The sequence below is a fragment of the Physella acuta genome, unplaced genomic scaffold, assembly GCF_028476545.2.
Source record: "Physella acuta isolate Inbredline_101_S28 unplaced genomic scaffold, ASM2847654v3 ptg000166l, whole genome shotgun sequence".
NCBI classification, from domain to species: domain Eukaryota; kingdom Metazoa; phylum Mollusca; class Gastropoda; family Physidae; genus Physella; species Physella acuta.
The window spans coordinates 194,142-212,289 of NW_026731685.1; the positions used below are offsets into that span (position 1 = coordinate 194,142).

General features: G+C 34.4%; 3 protein-coding genes across 3 annotated transcripts; 2 read left to right on the forward strand and 1 right to left on the reverse strand.

Annotated features, from left to right (window-relative positions):
* Positions 1-9: 9 nt before the first annotated feature.
* On the reverse strand, positions 10-2,274 carry LOC131936064 (histone deacetylase 8). Its single transcript, XM_059292913.1, has one exon. The coding sequence runs from the start codon at positions 2,139-2,141 to the stop codon at positions 132-134; it is 2,010 nt and encodes a 669-aa protein (XP_059148896.1). The 5' UTR covers positions 2,142-2,274; the 3' UTR covers positions 10-131.
* A 5,999-nt stretch (positions 2,275-8,273) lies between these two features.
* On the forward strand, positions 8,274-11,542 carry LOC131936071 (uncharacterized). Its single transcript, XM_059292924.1, has 6 exons — positions 8,274-8,290; positions 8,648-8,682; positions 8,949-9,132; positions 9,244-9,422; positions 10,175-10,310; positions 10,696-11,542. Exons 3-6 carry the CDS (start codon positions 8,975-8,977, stop codon positions 10,964-10,966), a joined length of 744 nt encoding a protein of 247 aa, XP_059148907.1. The 5' UTR covers positions 8,274-8,290; positions 8,648-8,682; positions 8,949-8,974; the 3' UTR covers positions 10,967-11,542.
* Positions 11,543-12,560: 1,018 nt separating this feature from the next.
* LOC131936069 (cyclin-D1-binding protein 1 homolog) lies at positions 12,561-18,017 on the forward strand. Its single transcript, XM_059292919.1, has 11 exons — positions 12,561-12,670; positions 14,456-14,518; positions 14,711-14,790; positions 14,980-15,061; positions 15,205-15,304; positions 15,948-16,009; positions 16,108-16,184; positions 17,035-17,130; positions 17,240-17,428; positions 17,531-17,577; positions 17,828-18,017. The coding sequence occupies exons 1-11, from the start codon at positions 12,574-12,576 to the stop codon at positions 17,931-17,933; spliced, it is 999 nt and encodes a 332-aa protein (XP_059148902.1). The 5' UTR covers positions 12,561-12,573; the 3' UTR covers positions 17,934-18,017.
* The last annotated feature ends 131 nt before the right edge of the window (positions 18,018-18,148 follow it).

Consider the following 18,148-nt stretch of genomic DNA (forward strand, 5'->3'; position numbering starts at 1 on the left):
TGATAACAATATGATGGGTGATAACAATATGATGGGTGGTAACAATATGATGGGTGATAACAATATGATGGGTGATAACAATATGATGGGTGATAACAAAATGATGGGTGATAACAATATGATGGGTAAGCCTAACTTGTGTGTGCTGCTGGTATGTTACTGAGGTGTTTGGATATCTTGGCCAGCAGGTTTGCCAGATATGGCTTGGTATTGCAGTCTCTCCTGTTTCCCACACAAGTGCTGAGGTCATAGCTGGGGCCGTAAGCCAGAAGGTGCTGGTGTTCAGGGATGTCCACTGGCAGCTTTTTGCCCACAGCCACGGACGTCAGGACAGTCCAGCACTTGGCTGTAGCAGGGAAATTGTAGCCTCCTCCCCCCAGTAAAACCGTGGGTAGCCTCCAGGACAGCATGTAGCTAACACACCTGGCCATACCTGTGTGGGTTAAGTTAAACGAGGCCATAGGGTCTTCAGCCAGCCCATCAGCCCCACACTGCAGAACTAGGACATCAGGTGTGAATTTTTCTCTCACCTGGTTCATCACTTTGTAAACCATTGTAAAAAACTCTGAGTCTTTGATCCCATCCATGAGTGGGACATTGATAGAATAAAACTTGCCTCGTCCACTACCAACACTGTCAACATCCCCTGACCCAGGGAAGAAGCCTGGAGCCAGTTTATGAAAGGAAACTGTCATCACTTTAGACGTGGTGAAGAAAGCTTCCTCTACACCATCTCCATGGTGAAGATCAATATCAACATACAGTATCCGCTCAAACTTCTCCCTTAATTTTAGAACACACAACACAATATCATTCATATAACAAAACCCTGAGGCACTGTCTCGCTTGGCATGATGCCACCCCCCATACCAGTTTATAGCAACATTAGCAGAACCATCCAGGATCTTCTCCGCTGCTACAATAGAAGCCCCACAAATTAATCTGGCAGTTTCAAAAACTCCATTTTGGTGAGGACAGTCATAGGACAATCCAAATTCTTCTGTTTCACCTGACTCAGTGTCGGACAGGCTGTCACCACGTAGACAGCTGATGTACTCTGGACAGTGAAAGCCCAGAATTTCACTCTCTGTTGCTGTCCGTGGTGGGAAAACTTGAAGGTAGTTTAACAGCCCGTAAATTCTAATAAGACTGTGGACAAGCTCAGCTCGACCTTCTATTCGAATCAATTGATTTGTTTTATCTAATAGCTCATCACTGTGAAGGTAGATCACTCTTAACACTTTGCCAATATCTTTGGCTGGTCCAGTGTTGGCTACTTTCAATGTTTCAGTAGGGGCATCTTCGAAAACTGGCACTTTGTCAGTGTCACCACCTTCACTTTTCACTGTGTCCGTGTCACCACCTTCACTTTTCACTGTGTCCGTGTCACCATCTTCACTTTTCACTGTGTCCGTTTCACCATAATTACTTTTCACTGTGTCTGTGTCACCACCTTCACTTTTCACTGTGTAAGTGTCACTATCTAAATCTTTCACTAGTGAACCAATAGAATCAACATCCTGTCTAAGAGTATTACATTTTCTTTGAATTGGTCTGTATTTTTTTTTTGGTTCCTCTTCGTCATCACACAAGTCAAAAGGGTCGCCCGAAGAAACTTTTCTCTTGGTACACAATGTTTCAGTGTCACAATGAGGCTGTGTTGAACACTCATCAGTTGCCACTGAATTGGTACACAATGTATCAGTGTCATAATGAGGCTGTGTTGAACACTCATCAGTTGCCACTGAATTGGTACACAATGTATCAGTGTCACAATGAGGCTGTGTTGAACACTCATCAGTTGCCACTGAATTGGTACACAATGTATCAGTGTCACAATGAGGCTGTGTTGAACACTCATCAGTTGCCACTGAATTGGTACACAATGTATCAGTGTCACAATGAGGCTGTGTTGAACACTCATCAGTTGCCACTGAATTGGTACACAATGTATCAGTGTCACAATGAGGCTGTGTTGAACACTCATCAGTTGCCACTGAAAGATTATATTTACTTGCTTCTGTAGATATCAGGTTACCATGGTTCCCAGTAAACAGTTTAGCAATTGGACTCCTTTCAGCTGAATAGTCTTTAACATCCACATCATCCACAATACACTGAGTGTCACTGCTAAATGGCATGATCAATGATAGAACTAATCAGCTAGAGCAGAGAGAGAAACACTATGTTTACTGCTTGTGTTATAACTGTTTCTTTGCTCAGATATTTCTGGTTAGATTTAACACACCTTTCAAAATTATTGGCATATATCAATCAACCCCTGCAGAAAAAGATTGAATAATACATTTCAGTATTACATGTATTACTAAGGTAGAAATTATTTTAAATTCTTAATATTAACACTGGAAACTTATACTTATATATCTGCATAACTTATTATACACAGAGTTGATGATAAAAAAAGTTATGATAATGTTATGAATTATGATAATGTCATATAAAGTAAGATAGTGATTTTAAGATGTCAACGGTTGTGATAGAATAGATTCTAGTAAATCTAGTCCAGTCTTAGATCTTCAATTCTTGGCTCTAAACTAGATCATCTAGTACTTGAAGTACTAGACCAATCTACTTGGACTAGGAGTTTAGTTAGTCCTAGTTTAGATTTTCTAGTATTAAATCTATTAATCTAGATAGTAAGTAGAGTAGATCTAGTTCTAGGCCTAAGAAGTAAGTATTTAGTTAGTAGATCTAGTCAGAGGCGTAGCGAGGGGGGGGGGGGTGGTGCGGACAGCACCGGGAGACACCATTTTGGGGGGTGACACCAAGGCAAAATATAGCTTAATATATTGAGAAAAATTTGAGGGGGGGTGCAAATCGAAAGTTTGAAGGGGGGTACAATTGAAAGTTTGAAGGGGGGGGGGTGACACCATTAAGTGCATCACCGGGTGACACCCGACCTCGCTACGCCACTGAATCTAGTAGGCTACTATTATTAGATCTAGAGTCAATGTTTGTACTCAAGGGGTCATCCATAAATGACGTCATGCTTTTTTTGACCATTTTTACCTCTACCCCATCACACATCGTCACAAAAGCCAGACCCCCCCCGCTAAAATGACGTCACACCTCAGCCTATGACCCCCCTCAAAATTGCAGTTGAATTTTTTTTAAAACATCGATATTTTTCCAAAATCTTGTCTGAACTCTGTCAAAATAGAGTATTTTAATCAATTCCTATTGCAATTTATTAAAACAGTTTTCTAAAATGCAAAATAACGTATAAAATTCGTTTTCTAACATTGCTTTTTTATATAATGCAAAAATGTGACGTAGCACCATCTGACCCCGTCGTCCCCCCCCCCCCCCTGTCCCCCCATCATAATGTGTGGAACTGTAAAAACGGGGAGATTTTGGTAGTGTGAATGACTGTACGACACTGTACGGTACGTGTACTGACAGTGAGTGTTCTATATTACATTCATAATATAGTACTATTAGTACTAACTATACTATTAGACTGGTATTAGTATTAGTTAGTAGTACAATACTACATAGATCTAGTACATAGTTGTAACAGCCTACTTAGTACTTCGTTACATACTTAATATAATACATACTAATAATAAACTTATATTAAGGCGCCACACTGTGACTACTCATACTGTCCTAACTTACTACGAATGTAACTTTGAATTTGAATGTATGATTTCATTATTAATGTATTTTTTACGTAAGTGTGTGTAGTACTGTGTAGTGTAAAAAATAAACCGGTAGTGATCTCCCCTAAACTTTCTCGAATATTCTTATATAAAACAACAGGGGATGGTAACTGGGGATATAGCTATGATTTTTAATCCATTTTAAATACTTAAACTTTTAAAAATAGAATAGAATCTCATAAAAAAAAACATTGCGCACCAAGCAAACGCCGAATAAAAACGCGTATAATAGTGCGCAATATTATTGGTACTTTAAAAATTTACATTAGTTTTTTGAGAAATCGGAAGTAGCGTAAATTACTACTTCCAGTCAACGGAAATTACTCAAAATTTAACAGAAGGTAGAGAATTAGATCTTTTACTTACATGTGAAATTTCATTTATCTATCTGAAATAGTACTCAAGTTATAGGCTTTTGAAAAATTCAAAGTAGGAAAAGTACCACTTCCGGTTGTCGGAAATCGCTCAAAAGTTGATACGGATCTACGATTTTGATATAATACTTATATATGAAATTTCATCAACCTAGCTGTAACGGTACTCAAGTTATCGTGTTTACACACGGACAGACACACACACAGACACACACAGACATACGGACAAGATTGCAAAATTATGTTTTTCCGTATCAGTGAGGTGTAAAACGTCGAGAACTGTAAAAATCTCGATTTTTTTTTTTTGCACGATTACAATACTTTCTCTATACAAGTATACTTCGTATATACGAGAAAGTAAAAAGTAGTGTGTAGTGTCAGTGTGAGTGTAGTTGTTAAGTCAGTGCAGTATCTATTACTATTAGTATCTAAAATAGGTAAAATCTTAGTTTAGCGTCGTAAATTCCAACGTAGCTAGTAATGTGCGATGAAGGTAACTAATGAATATTTCTTTCATTTGGCCATATTTATGTCATATTTTACATAATATAACAGATAATTGAATAACAAATCACAATCCAAGACCAAACCAGTCATAAATATCCTGGAATAAACTTTAAACTACCCCGTTCGAGACAACAATGACTAAATACAAGCAGCGGCCATGTTTTAAAAACAATAAATTGTCTATTCGCATGTCTTTTGTGTTGATTTTGTGGTTTAATATGATTGTTTTGTATTGTTTTAATATATGCCGGGGGTCGTCCATAAAAGACGTCACACTCGTAGGGGGGAGGGGGGTCCGTAATTTTGTGACGTTGTGTGGGGAGGGGTTCAGATGGTGCGACGTCACACTTTGCATTTTAAAAAAGCAATGTTAGAAAACGAATTTTAGACGTTATTTTGCGTTTTAAAAACTGTTTTAATACATTATAATAACAATTGATTAAAATACTCTATTTTGACAGAGTTCAGACAAGATTTTGGAAAAATATAGCTGTTTAAAAACAATTCAACTGCAATTTTGAGGGGGGGGGGGGGGGTTGTAGGCTGAGTTGTGACGTCATTTTAGGGGGGGGGGTCTGGCTTTTTGTGACGGAGGGGAGGGGGGTAGGTAAAAATCGTCAAAAAAGCGTGACATCATTTATGGATGACCCCCTGTATAGTAATATTTTTCTTTTTTTTAATATAGTTGACATGAATGACTAATAGACCTTTTCAGACTTAATAGTGTGCATCCAGGACCACAACAATTGTTGGGAGGTCGAACTTTTGAACACTTTATTTGCAGTAAGCAAATCAATATTAGATCGCTCATACATGATGTCGCTCATAAGATAATAATGACAGCGTGCATTATTACAGAACAAACATATGAACATATTGTTTCAGATAGAAATTGTGATTTGTGGTGGGGAGAGGTTGAGTAGAACTCATCGATATGATTTTGGAGACAGGTCAGGTTTTTTTTTATTGTGAAAACAGGGGATGGTTGTGGGAGAAAGACCAGCTGTAGAAGTATGACGCGTCATTCATTGGTGATCCATTTTCTCAGTGGGGACGATAGAACTATTAAGAAGGGTCAAGAAATGTAAAAAGCATGCTGAGTCGCATTTCTTGAACCCCACCTTTTCATTCCCCCACTTAGCACATCGTCACCCGAGTTAACGCTCGCGCGTGACGTCATATACCGGTACAGCCGACCGTTAGGCTAATTTTATAGAAAAATACAAACAAGCACTGCCGTTTTGACGCTTATGCGACGTTTAATTTGATTACATAAGTTGGTGTTCATTAAACAGCCCCTAACACATCTATCACTCGTCCATTTAAAGTAGGTACCTGGTTATTTCTGCTGTCTTGAGACTTTCGGCCCTTTAAAAATGTATTAAGCTCTCACCGTATAGAACTAGACTACCCATATTAAGCTCCAAAAGAAGCTTGGTGAAAACAGGATGGCCGTCCGATTTTGAAGCTGCTCTGCGCTTTATAAAAAGCACAATAAACGATAAGATGACACTTATATTAAGGTAAATTATAGTTCTGAATCTTGATACATTAAAAGTGATATTTGGAAATTAAGAGCCAGAGAGTCAACATGATATTTCAATTTAAGTCCAAGAAAATAAATTTCCTCAAACGACGGAACATTACTAAATTTTCGCGCAGTTTAGCGAAATTGAATTTAAGTATCATCTTACAAAGCGCGATAGCCTACTGTTGCTCTTACGCGGCCCATGCTCATGGCCGTATTCCTAACGCCCCGCATAAGACGCGGCTTATTCGTCGGCAGGCATTTGGTGGCAAGCCTTTTTGACGGGGATAATGTGTTGAGGCCGTTTTGCCTAATGTCTTAAACTACCAGGCTTGCAACATTTGTGATGAGCAAGGTATACGTATACTAATGCTTATTTATCGTTATTTTGATTGAACAAAGCATTATAGAGGTTCTCTGTCAATGACCTAGGTATTTTCCCCGTTCACCTCCTTTCATGAGACCGACACGTCATAAATTGCGGAGCCGCCTGAGTTGACGTCACAAATCTTTACTCACTCCCATAGCAAATCATATGTGACATCATTTATGGACAACCCCATATCACTCACTTGGGTACTTGATATTGACAATTTGACAACAAATGATAACCAAAATGTGTCTGACAGGTGGAGACTTGCGATCGACCATAATGACAACACGCACTTAAGGGGTGGACTGGCTCATTGTTTTAGATAATGTTTTACGGGGGAAGCTGGTGGATAATACATTTTGTCTCTCTGTATATATATATATAAATGATGACAAACATTTAATGTTGTCAAAATTATGGTTAAAGATCTTAGATAAGGCAGAGTGAAGCGTAATTTTTTACATTATGACTTGTTGTCAGTAGCGTAGCGAGGGGGGGGGGGGGGGGGGGGGAGGGACATATGTCCCCGTTCGCCGACCTTAAGGGGCGCCAAAATGGGTTGGAAAAATAAATTGAAAGGCTTAGGGGGGTGCAAATTGAAAGTTTGAGGGGGGGGGGTGCAAATCGAAAAGTTTGTCCCCAGGCGCCGGGAAGGGTCGCTACGCCTCTGCTTGTTGCGACATTGACAACAAAAATATGACGGAGGTTGGGGTTTAATTAAGGTAAAGAGAAGTAAAAAAAAATGTCATAAGTTACGATATAATCACTAATTAATGAAAAGAAAAACCTGAAATGAAAATAGTCATTCAAACTATAAGAAAAAACTCAAACTATATAGTAATAGTAAGATCAAATAAACATTAGTTAAAAAAAACGTGATTTAATACATGGATACAAGTTGCATCTCACAATGCTTCTAGAATTAATAAAGTTGTTTGTTAGGAAATTCAGTTTTTAAAGGGCAGAATTTAAATAAAAAAATGTTTTGTAATACGGACTATACAACAAGACAATCATATTTAAATACATTTTCATACGAATAGAAATGAAAGGGAAGTTACTCTAAATAACATTTTCTCAACATGGCTGCTGTTTTTAATAGCAGATTTACTATCTCGAACAGGGTTGATAAAAATTAATTTCAGGATATTTAAATTGATTTAATCATAAATGGTGATCTATTATTCAATTATCTATAATATTTTATCAAAATATACGAAAATATACTTATATTTAATGACATATTCATTAGTTCACTCTCTCCCACATTACTAGTTTTGGCCGAATTTACGACGCTAAACTAAGATTTTACCCTAAAATATTCATTAAAACGTTTAAATAATATTAAAATATAGATCTAGATCTAGAGTCACACCCTCTTCTTTACTCCTAAACCTTTCTACAGACTTCTGAAGTTAGAGGCCTTGAGTTGAAATTTTAAAATCGCAATTTTACCGCCGTAAGTTTACAGATTCTTGGATTCTAGGCCAGGCATAACCCGTCTTGAATTTCGTCATTATTTTATACGGAAATCTAGATTCAATCAACATTAGAAATTGATAATGTATATTATATTCTTAACATTTATAAAATTATATCCTAGACTATTGGTTAATTTTAGGACATTTTGGTTGTTACAACTATGTTAGCAGTAAGTAGGCCTAGTTAATTAATAATTATTAATTAACTACATAACAAGGCCCTAGATCTCCGTAAATTTTGGCCAATTTATACAATATTTATCAGTAATATTATTATTTATGTTTACGACTTCCTGTTAAATATTGTTGTTTTGGGTTAAAGTTCAAACCGGTCTGATTCGTACGTAAGTTGTGTAGTGAGTTGTTGATCTCTAGATCTAAATGTTAGTAGATCTACATCTCTGTTTCATATGACATAATAATTTATATTAAGGGCATTAATGCCCAAAGTCCTAGAGTGCGTCTACAATTTTTTTACTAGACTACAGTAGTACTAAGTACTAAACTAATCACTCTCTCAGACTCTCTGTAAAATCAGCATGTAATGATTTTGTAATCATTGTAATCCAATGTTATCATCAATGTTATGTAATAGAACTAATAAATAACTAATAGTCCAACTGGCCTTTTGGTTTTGGCTGCATCTAGATCTAGAGCTATTATATTGTATGTTAATTAAATTAATCTATTATTTTTGGTAGGCCTACGTCCGAGACTAGTAATGTAAAAAAAAAAGGTGACTGATTAAAAAATTAAATTTTAGTAATTATTTCAAATTTTTAGGAGGATTTATGTTTTGAAAGTTACAAAATGTTTCAAAGTGTCGAATTCACAAATTATGAATTGTTAATAAGTAGAAATTAAAACAATTAGATAGCGGCGTATGCTACGTTGCGGGTCAGCTCGTGTTGTATAATTTATTATTATAACTAAAGTACCATGCAATCCTTTAGTGCATTTAGTGTGAATTAAGTTATGTGATATTTATGTAAATCTCCACAGCTACTCAATCTGATGTAATCATTATCATGAGTGTTTCATATCTACACAACCCATGCAAGGTGATCAAAGGATTTTCCCTTTATTTTGCTGAGGATGTTGCCTTTATTGTTATAGACAGAGGAGAAAATAGACTCAACAATGAATTTTTCACAGTCTTCAATAGTTTATTGGATGAGGTTAATAGGTTAGTAGCATTTTAAACCTGTTGCTACTACTACAGCCTTAGAGTATTACAAACTTCAGATTTTATATATTTTAAACTTCATGTTTGAAGTTAAAATGCAATATTTTACAGTAATGAGTCGTGCAAAGGACTAGTGACCACAGGAGTAGGGAAATTCTATGGAAATGGACTAGATCTTGAATGGATGACTAATTTATCCGCTCCTGAATTGCTTGACTTTCTAGACTTGATGTCTGCAAGTCTCAAACGTTTACTTTGCTTTCCACTACCAACTTTGGCAGCTATTAATGGTTTGTTTATGTTTTCTGCTTCAAATTTAGAAATATGCCATATTCTAATATATCAGTACCTTTTTATTTGTTTGAAGATTTATTTTTTTCCAGGATAGCAAGAAGTTTAATTACTGCTGCGTGGGTCGGCGTGGTCGAGTCGGTAAAGCTCATGGTTGCTAAACCGAAAAGTCTCGAGTTCGAACCCTCGGGCAGATGAGGCTCGTTAGCTGGGGACAGCCACTCTTCTAGGAGAGACAACTCCAAAATTAAACAACTGCTGCCTTGTAGTTTGTTCTTGGTTGGACAAAGGCTATGGAAGCAAATCCAAAAAGAAAAGCAGGCTGAAATCGGAGTCAATGGCCTCAATGGCACATACTTAATTGTGATGGAGGCGTGGTCGAGTCTGCAAAAAAACTCATTGTTGATAAATTCGAAAAAAAAGTCTCGAGTTCAAACCCTATGGCAGATAAGGCTCGACCCCTTCCAACACTAAAAATTAAGAACGAAGAAGAAGAAGAATTACTGCTGCAAAATTTACTTTTTGCTTGAAAGAATTATTTCAATATAATGATAACTCATTCCAACTGCCCTACCACATATTTCTTAATTACACATAGAATCTACCTTAATAACTTGAGATTATATCAGCCTCAAAGCCTAGTCTTAATATCTAAACCCAAATCAAGTAGTTGTTGATTATACCAGTTATACCAATATTAAATTTGATAGGAACTTATATGAATTTATGTTCTTTTATTTCTGTTACCCAGGTCATGCATTTGCTGGTGGAGCCCTGTTGGCATTTGCTCATGATCTTCGCACAATGAGGGTAGACAGAGGATGGCTTTCTTTTAATGAAGTTTTTATTAATAGAATTTTTCCTGAGTTCCTATTGCAGATGTTAAGGTAAGGCTGTCTTTAAGGTTTTAAGTTATAATTTAATATTCATTATTCAGCCAATTGATGTATGTATTCCTTTTTCTTGTAAATAAAGTATATATAAGGATAGCGTGGTTGGATGGTACTCAATGGTAGAGTACTAACCCAAAAATCTAGTTGAGTCCGCCTAGGTCTGATGGGTACCTGACTCACATTAGGGAAACTAAAGGCTGCTGGCCATAGTGCTGACCACACTATCCCTTCATTAGCTAAGGCTACAGAAACAGGTGAACTCTACTTCACCTGCCCTGAGGAAAGACAGTTTTGAGAGGGTACATTACTTTTTAAAGTATTTTATAGCTAACTAATTAGTTTTGTGAAAATCTTGATTCCCTTATAACATTTTTTGTAGGGACAAAATAGGCACTGGTAAAAACTTTTCTGATGCTGTTGTTTTGGGCAAAAGATACACAGCAGAAGAAGCATTTAATTGTGGCCTCGTCAGTGCAATACGAAATGAAAGTCTGCTGTTGCCTGATACCTTAAGAGTGTTGAAGAGTTTTTATGGAAAGAACGGCTATCCAAGAGACTCATTAAGAAAAATGAAAGAGGCAGTATACCACCAAACTCTGGATGCTTACAGGAAGCAAGTGGAAGCTGCTAAAGAAAAATCTAAATTGTAACATTTGTTGTCTCTGATTTCATGTAAAAATATTCTTCTATGTAGTGAAAGTTTTGTGATTAAAGTGTTGTATTGGTTTAAACAAGTTTATTTACCTGAGACAACAGAAAAAAATGTGAATTTTAACATGTACGTTTCAAGGAAAGCACAACACATAAGTTAAAATAAAACAAAGACAGAAAATGCATTATGGACAGTAGGAATAAGTGATTGGGGGTAGCGGAGGTTGTATGGTGATATTCTAGATGAATTTAATTTTTTAAATTTACATTTTGTGTGAAAGAAATGTTATTGTTTTAACATATATTTTAAAATAATTATTATTTCAATGTTAATTTATTATAGCTGAGGTTAATTTTGTTCAACCCTGTGAAGCTTAATATGTTGTGATAATTTAAAACGCTGTTCCATTTTTTTTCAAATGGAAATGTGCATGTGTCTTTATAGGTGAAATTATTTCCACTAATGTTATATGTACACAGGCTTAATTGTGACATACTACCTAAACTGTTGTTAACCCTTCCAATAAAATGTATTGTGATCAACAGAGTAAAATGTGTTGCGATTTTTTTTTTACTTCTGTTTATTAGGGTAGAATATATATATTTGTATTTATTTTATGTTTTTATAAAGTTAAAATGTTATAATATAGCTAAGTTATTGTTTGATTAAACCATGTTAAATTCTTTTTTTTTTTAAATTTTAGTCATTATTCTTTCATGTTAACAAATAGAAATCCTTCATAAAGCAAAATTTAGCTAAGAAAAATGCCCACATTAAGTAATGGGTCATCCATTTATGATGACCACTAGGGGGTGTCCTGATGAAGTCAATTTTTGTGGATGTGTGGGAAAGGCAGTGTTTGATTCATGCAGACGTAAGCATGTTGAATGAAACATCAATATTCTTATAATATTTATATGCTACAAGAAAACACAAAATGTTTAAACTGCTCACAAAATCTATACATATAAATGGTGCAACTTTGTGGGTAATTAAATATCCATTCTTATAAAATTAGTACCTCTGCAGTTATCGATCCATTCTTATAAAATTAGTACCTCTGCAGTTATCGAGCACTGAAGGTAAGATAAATAGATGTCTTGAACCTGCGAGTGACCTTTTTTAATAACAGTATGTTTTGAAAGGCCAACAAAGTGGATATGGGGTGATAGGTGGATTAAAATGCCTCTTTTTTTTGTGGGCATCATAAATGGATGGAATCGAAATATAGAACTAAATATTGAATTAATATCCATGTTTTTATTTTAGACCTATCACTGTTTAAATCTTATAGAATTATATACATGTAGACATTTTGTTTGATAGGACTGAGTGGCCTTATATTAAGTAATAGACCAATAGTGTCCAATAGATTGTTAATGAAAAGTCTCAAGTTAGGGTCCTATTGTCCACGCAATTCACATGTGGAGGCCTACCTGTCTCAAATTAAGTAAAGTAAAAGTGGCTGGGCATAGTCTTGACGCTTCAGTCTTTTCTTATGTGAAGACAAAAGAAAGATATTGTCTTAGTTAGGCCTATTGGTTTTTTGTTTTTTTTGGGTTATTTTTTAAAGTTTTGGTAATTAGAGAGACTAAAGAATTAAAGATGGCCTCCAATGTAAATGTACACAACAATCATGACCAAAGTGATATCTTTAAAAATCTTAGAGAGAACATTCAGCTTGTATCGAGACAAATAACTGGTAAACTAAACTTAAAATAAGAACCCGGATTGATATAGGCTAATTATTTATTTAGGCATAGACCCAAAAAATTGAAAAAACAAACAGTATGAGTAGCAAACTTACTAAAAAGGCACTAAAAGCACGTGAAAATGACAAAATGTTGAATGAATGGATCCATTGGATAATGAAATGATGGATTGGTTGGAGGCGAGGCGACTGAGTTGACGAGAATCATTGGATCATATTCGTGAGATACTGAGTTTCAGTTTATAAATATAATTGTTGACAAGGTTTTAAAACATGCTTTTTATTAGGGGTGTCAAACTGATTTTTTAAAACGGTACCAGAGCTTTTTTGAAAGTTGCTATGTCAAGAACTCATGATTCTAAGATAGATCTAGTGGGCCCTAAATTTTTATCACATATCTCAAATAGATCTAGATCAAGTAAAAAAGTTGGGACGTTTTGAAAAATTGGTTTTTAACTTTTTTTCCAACATCCTAAAAAGTGCCATGTTTGAGAGGTTACATCTCACAGTAAAAATAAAAATATAGACTAGATCAGGGGTCTCCAAACTTTTCAGTCCGAGGGCCGCATTGACTATCAAATTTCAGTTCGGGGGCCAGTTTCTTCCAGGCATGTCGTGATTTTTCTGAGCTAAGTTCCTCAGCCATCACCAACAAATGTTTTTTCCGTGGACAAAATTATCTCCGCGGGCCGGATGAAAGGACCTCGCGGGCCGCATGCGGCCCGCCGGCCGTAGTTTGGAGACCCCTGGACTAGATCTATGTCATAAACAAAATCTTTTGAACTCAACACAAACACACATACACAGAGAACAGACTCAATTTTTTTCCAACCTCAAAAATAAATAGGCCTACATCATTTAAATTAATTGCATTGAAATTGGCCTTTCTCACTTTTTGAAAAAATTATAAGGGAAGTGGAAGTAGAAAACACAAATTTTGTACATTTTTAAAACATCACCAAAAAATGTCTGATGAAAGAACATACTTGATAAGTAAATGAGGACGATATTTCGAGTTGTCCCTTTGAATCCCGGTCAGAACGTCCCCCGGCCTGGCCTCAACCAATCGGTGGGCTTGTTGCATTGAGTTAAATATAAACTCAAAACAATAATATAAACAATCTCATTTAAATAGGTCAGGCCACATACCACACACTTGATGTGTGTTGTATCGTAAACCAAAATATATGATCATTAAGCCTAGCAATATTTAATTAATTTATTAGCTAATTAATTACGTAATGATATTGTCTTCTTTTTTTATCCTTTTTATCAATACAATCTAAAACTCAACAAGATCCATCTCGCATCCATTTGTGATTATTTTGTACCAATGAATGGGCCTACTAGTTTTAATGTTGCGATTGTTAGTTGACAACTGCTTACCTGAAAAGGTCATGATTTAATCCAGAGCTTGAGTGCATAGGATATCCTAGTGTCCACCAAGCTGTGACTAATGTTAGGGAAGGATAAGCAAAATATTGAACACACATTCCTTCATATGCTAAGGTCACAGAAAACTGGTGAATTCTTATTTTGGTTGCCTTATAGACCACCTGGTTTAAAAATGGTAACTTACTTTTAATGTGTGCAGATAAGGAGTATCTCCAAACTTGTTTTCTTTACCTTATCTGCTTATGTTCAATTTTGTAATGTTCCTCTAAATATTTTGTTTTTAATTTTTTACCTGTTTTTTGACAGTACATAAAATGACCTAAACCTATATAAAATTACCTAAACCTATATAGATTTGTAAATCTTTAATTTTCATTTCAGATGGAGTGAATACCCGCAAAGATGCTGCTGAGTTTGACAAAGAAACTTATTGGAATAAAATTGGTATTAATGAATCTTTTCTAGAATAGTTTTCTTTCTAAATCACATTTTAAAATATTAAAACTTTAATGATTTCTTGAGGTTAAAATAGTTTTCCAAAAGTAGTACCTGTAAAAGAGTAAATAAGAAAAATTGTGGAGAACTGCAGTAACACATTTTTCTTTGGCAAAAACTACATGCTTTATATTTTCACAGCTGCCATATTTAAAATTCTCTCCATGGAAACCACTAAGCTTTCATTGGCATTTTCTAAGAAACCATTTCCTTCAAATAAGGTAAGATATCACCAAATGAATATACTAAGATGTCTGATAAACAAATTAATTTGAAAAAAATAGTTATTTTAAATTGCTTTACATGCTAACTGTACTCTATTTCCATTGTTAAAAATAGAAATAGAGTAAAATAGAATATTGAAAGTTTAGGAAAAACTTTAATAAATTAAAACTTTTTTTGTTTTACAGAATACAGAGGCATTAGTTCAAGAGATGGAAAAAGCTATATTAACTTTAGTTTCTATATACTACTCCCTTCCTACTTCTCAAGGTAGTCATCTCTTTTAATAAATGTTGCTCTCTTTGACAAAAATTATCCTAATTAATGACAAATAAGCTATCAGAATCTTATTTTTGTTTAATCAATAATTTTCACTGTAAATCATAACATTGAATTCCTTTTCTCTGCTATAGGCAGTACACTTAAGTCTCATCTTCAACAAGCTGTGCTTCAAGTTTTAGATAACCTGCAGCAGTTCGTCTTATCACTGTCTGATTGCATCAATTCTCAAAGGTATTTTCAAGACTTAATCACAGTTTTATGAACAACCTACAACTTAAATTAATTTTAAATAGTAATGCCAGTCAATTTGAGTCTATTTGATAAGGGGTCATCTATTAATGACATCCACACAAATTTTGATCTTCCAACAACCCCCCTCCACAAACTAGTACCCTTTTGACAAAACATCCCTCCCTCTCCCGATGTGAATGTCCACAAAAATCTAGCAGACTTCCCAAAACTTATTTCCAATTTACTATTTTAATTACAAGTATTATAATTATATACTTTGTGTTAGTTAATATACAGATTTTATATTTTCGGTAATCTTTATTTTTTGGGCTCACAAATTAAAAAGTAGAACCTATAAAATGTTGTGAAAAATAAGTAGTAGGCTATATTTTAACTGTCAAAGTATAAATTCATTATTTATTTTGTTTTAAATTAAACATATGTAAACTAGAACACCCCCTCCTTCTCCAGTCCACAATCGTCCATTATTTGGGACCCCTGCCTCACTAATGTCGCCTGTGTGGAAAAGTTTCTTTTTTGTTGCTACTTTTTCATTTGAACCTTAACATTTTGTTAAAGTGTACATACATAAATACTTGAGTTGTTTGTAAACATCTTAGATTGTGATGTGTTGTATCTACAGTGATAAGAGAATTCAGTGGACAGGGGGAGTCTGGGAAGCTTCCAATTTTGTTCTTCTGAGAGGTGATGTAATTTTCTTTTTAAACTTTCATGAAGAATTATATTTGTTGTTGTTTTTTTTTTTAGTATTTATTACTTTATTTTACAATCTATGTGTGCAGATAACAGAGAATGTGTTTTAAAAGATTTACAAGAAACATATGAGCTTGTTCAAGATGCGTTACAAGAGCTGGAAAAGGTAAAAATAAAATAATTTAAATTGTCGGTAAACAAAAAAAAACATTCCAGGTGTTAATTTTTTTACAAGGTTGTCTGGGTGGGTGGATTAGTGGTCAAATCTTGTAATTCCATTTTAACCAATTTCTAATCCAGTGTTGACATTCAAATTTTTCAGATTAGATTATTCCAAATGACTGCAAAAATATACATTTTCATTCCTAATTTGATGTTAAACTAGTCATCAAAAGTTTATATATAGTGGTAAAAAACAAAGGGAAGATAATAGGATAACACAATCAGCCATGTGAATGAGATTTTTTTTGCAAGATCTTTGTAAAGCAACTATTTTTAGTTGTGTGTGGACTTAATTAAAAATATTGAATGAAATTCATAGTTATTTTAAGGTAGAAATTTAAACAAGTACTAACTTAAAACTTAGATAACAACAAGCTTATAAAAGCACTCAAAATAAGAAAATAAAACCTTTCTTTCTTTAGACAACAGTTTACGCCAAATGAAATTTATAATACATTTTAAAATTTAGAGAATTTATTTGCTTTTTTTTTCGTATTCTTGTGCATTTAATAGTTAGCTGTTTTTAAAAGATTTTTATACTTTTTTTTTTATTGGATGTGAAAAAATACCTTAAAAAGACAACTAAAATTTTTTTCCCATGAAATTACATTTAAATAGAAAGCACTTTAAATACATTTTAATAAAAAAATATATTTTTTTAACAATGTTTTTCAAAATGAAACAATTACAACTTTAAAAACAGTTTGGATGGCTTTTGAAACCAATTGTTGTAAAAATATTTGTGAATTATGCAAATTTAACCTCAATATGAAGCAAAAAAAAATAATTTTCAGGCTAGTTCAATTGAAATGCAAGACGATTTGCTTGATGAAGATAATGACAAGTGGTCAGAACATGATAAAACTGTGATCTCTGCTTGTGGTGGTCTGGTCAGTTATTTTTTTTTTAAATTGTTTCATTAAAAGACTGCAATACAAAAGATTAGTAGTTGTATGTGTCTGTAGTTAGAACTAATATCACATTCTTTGTTTATTGTAGGTCAAAACATTGCTTAGCATTGTTAAAAAAACTCGTGGCTGTGTTGAAAAATCTGGAGATATTTCAACTAATGAGGGCATATCTACATTGGATGAATTGTCAACTTTGACATCAGGTGTCAGCAGCGTAGTGGATGACTTTGTATCTGGCATTTATCCTCCCATGGATTATGATGCCTTTGTTCAGAATGTGAGTTTCTACTTTAACAAACTTTCATTATTACTCTTTCTTGGGTTTGCTCACTTGCATTTTATGCTGCAAATTTATGTAAAACAAATGTTTGTTTTGCAGGGTGAAGTCCTTTCTGAAGTTGGCAGAAACATTATAAAATTTTTAAAGTAAGTAAATTAGCATTTTTATTATCTCATTTTATGATCAAATTATTGCATTCAGGTTTTTCCCTTTTGTCCCAAACAGTTTTTATAGTAGGCCTACACCTTTCTGACACCTACTTCATTAAATGTAACTAATTAAAACAAACTTTGTTTTGAAATTTTATTTTCATGAGTGAAATTAATTTTTTATACAATACCTAGCGTTATCTTGACTTGTTTTTCAATGTTTCTTTTTGTTTATACTTTTCACCAGAGATTGCAAACTTACAAATAATGAGGATACCAAGTGGTTAGACTTTTTAACACATGCGTGTTCTCACAATCTTGAGAAGTTGAAAGCCAGTGTTTTGCCCAGTTGATTGTCTTTCATAAACTTTGCTGTCTTGTAAATTCATTGTAATTTGTTTGCAATATAAGTGATGCAGAAATAATAAATTTTATGTCAAACTTGTGTAAGAGTCACTTGCTTGATTGTCTGTATGGCTTATGATCAAGTGTGTGACTGCTAACTTAAGTCCCTGGACCACATCCAGGCAGATAAGACTTGTTAGCTGAGGACTCTACTTATCTAGGG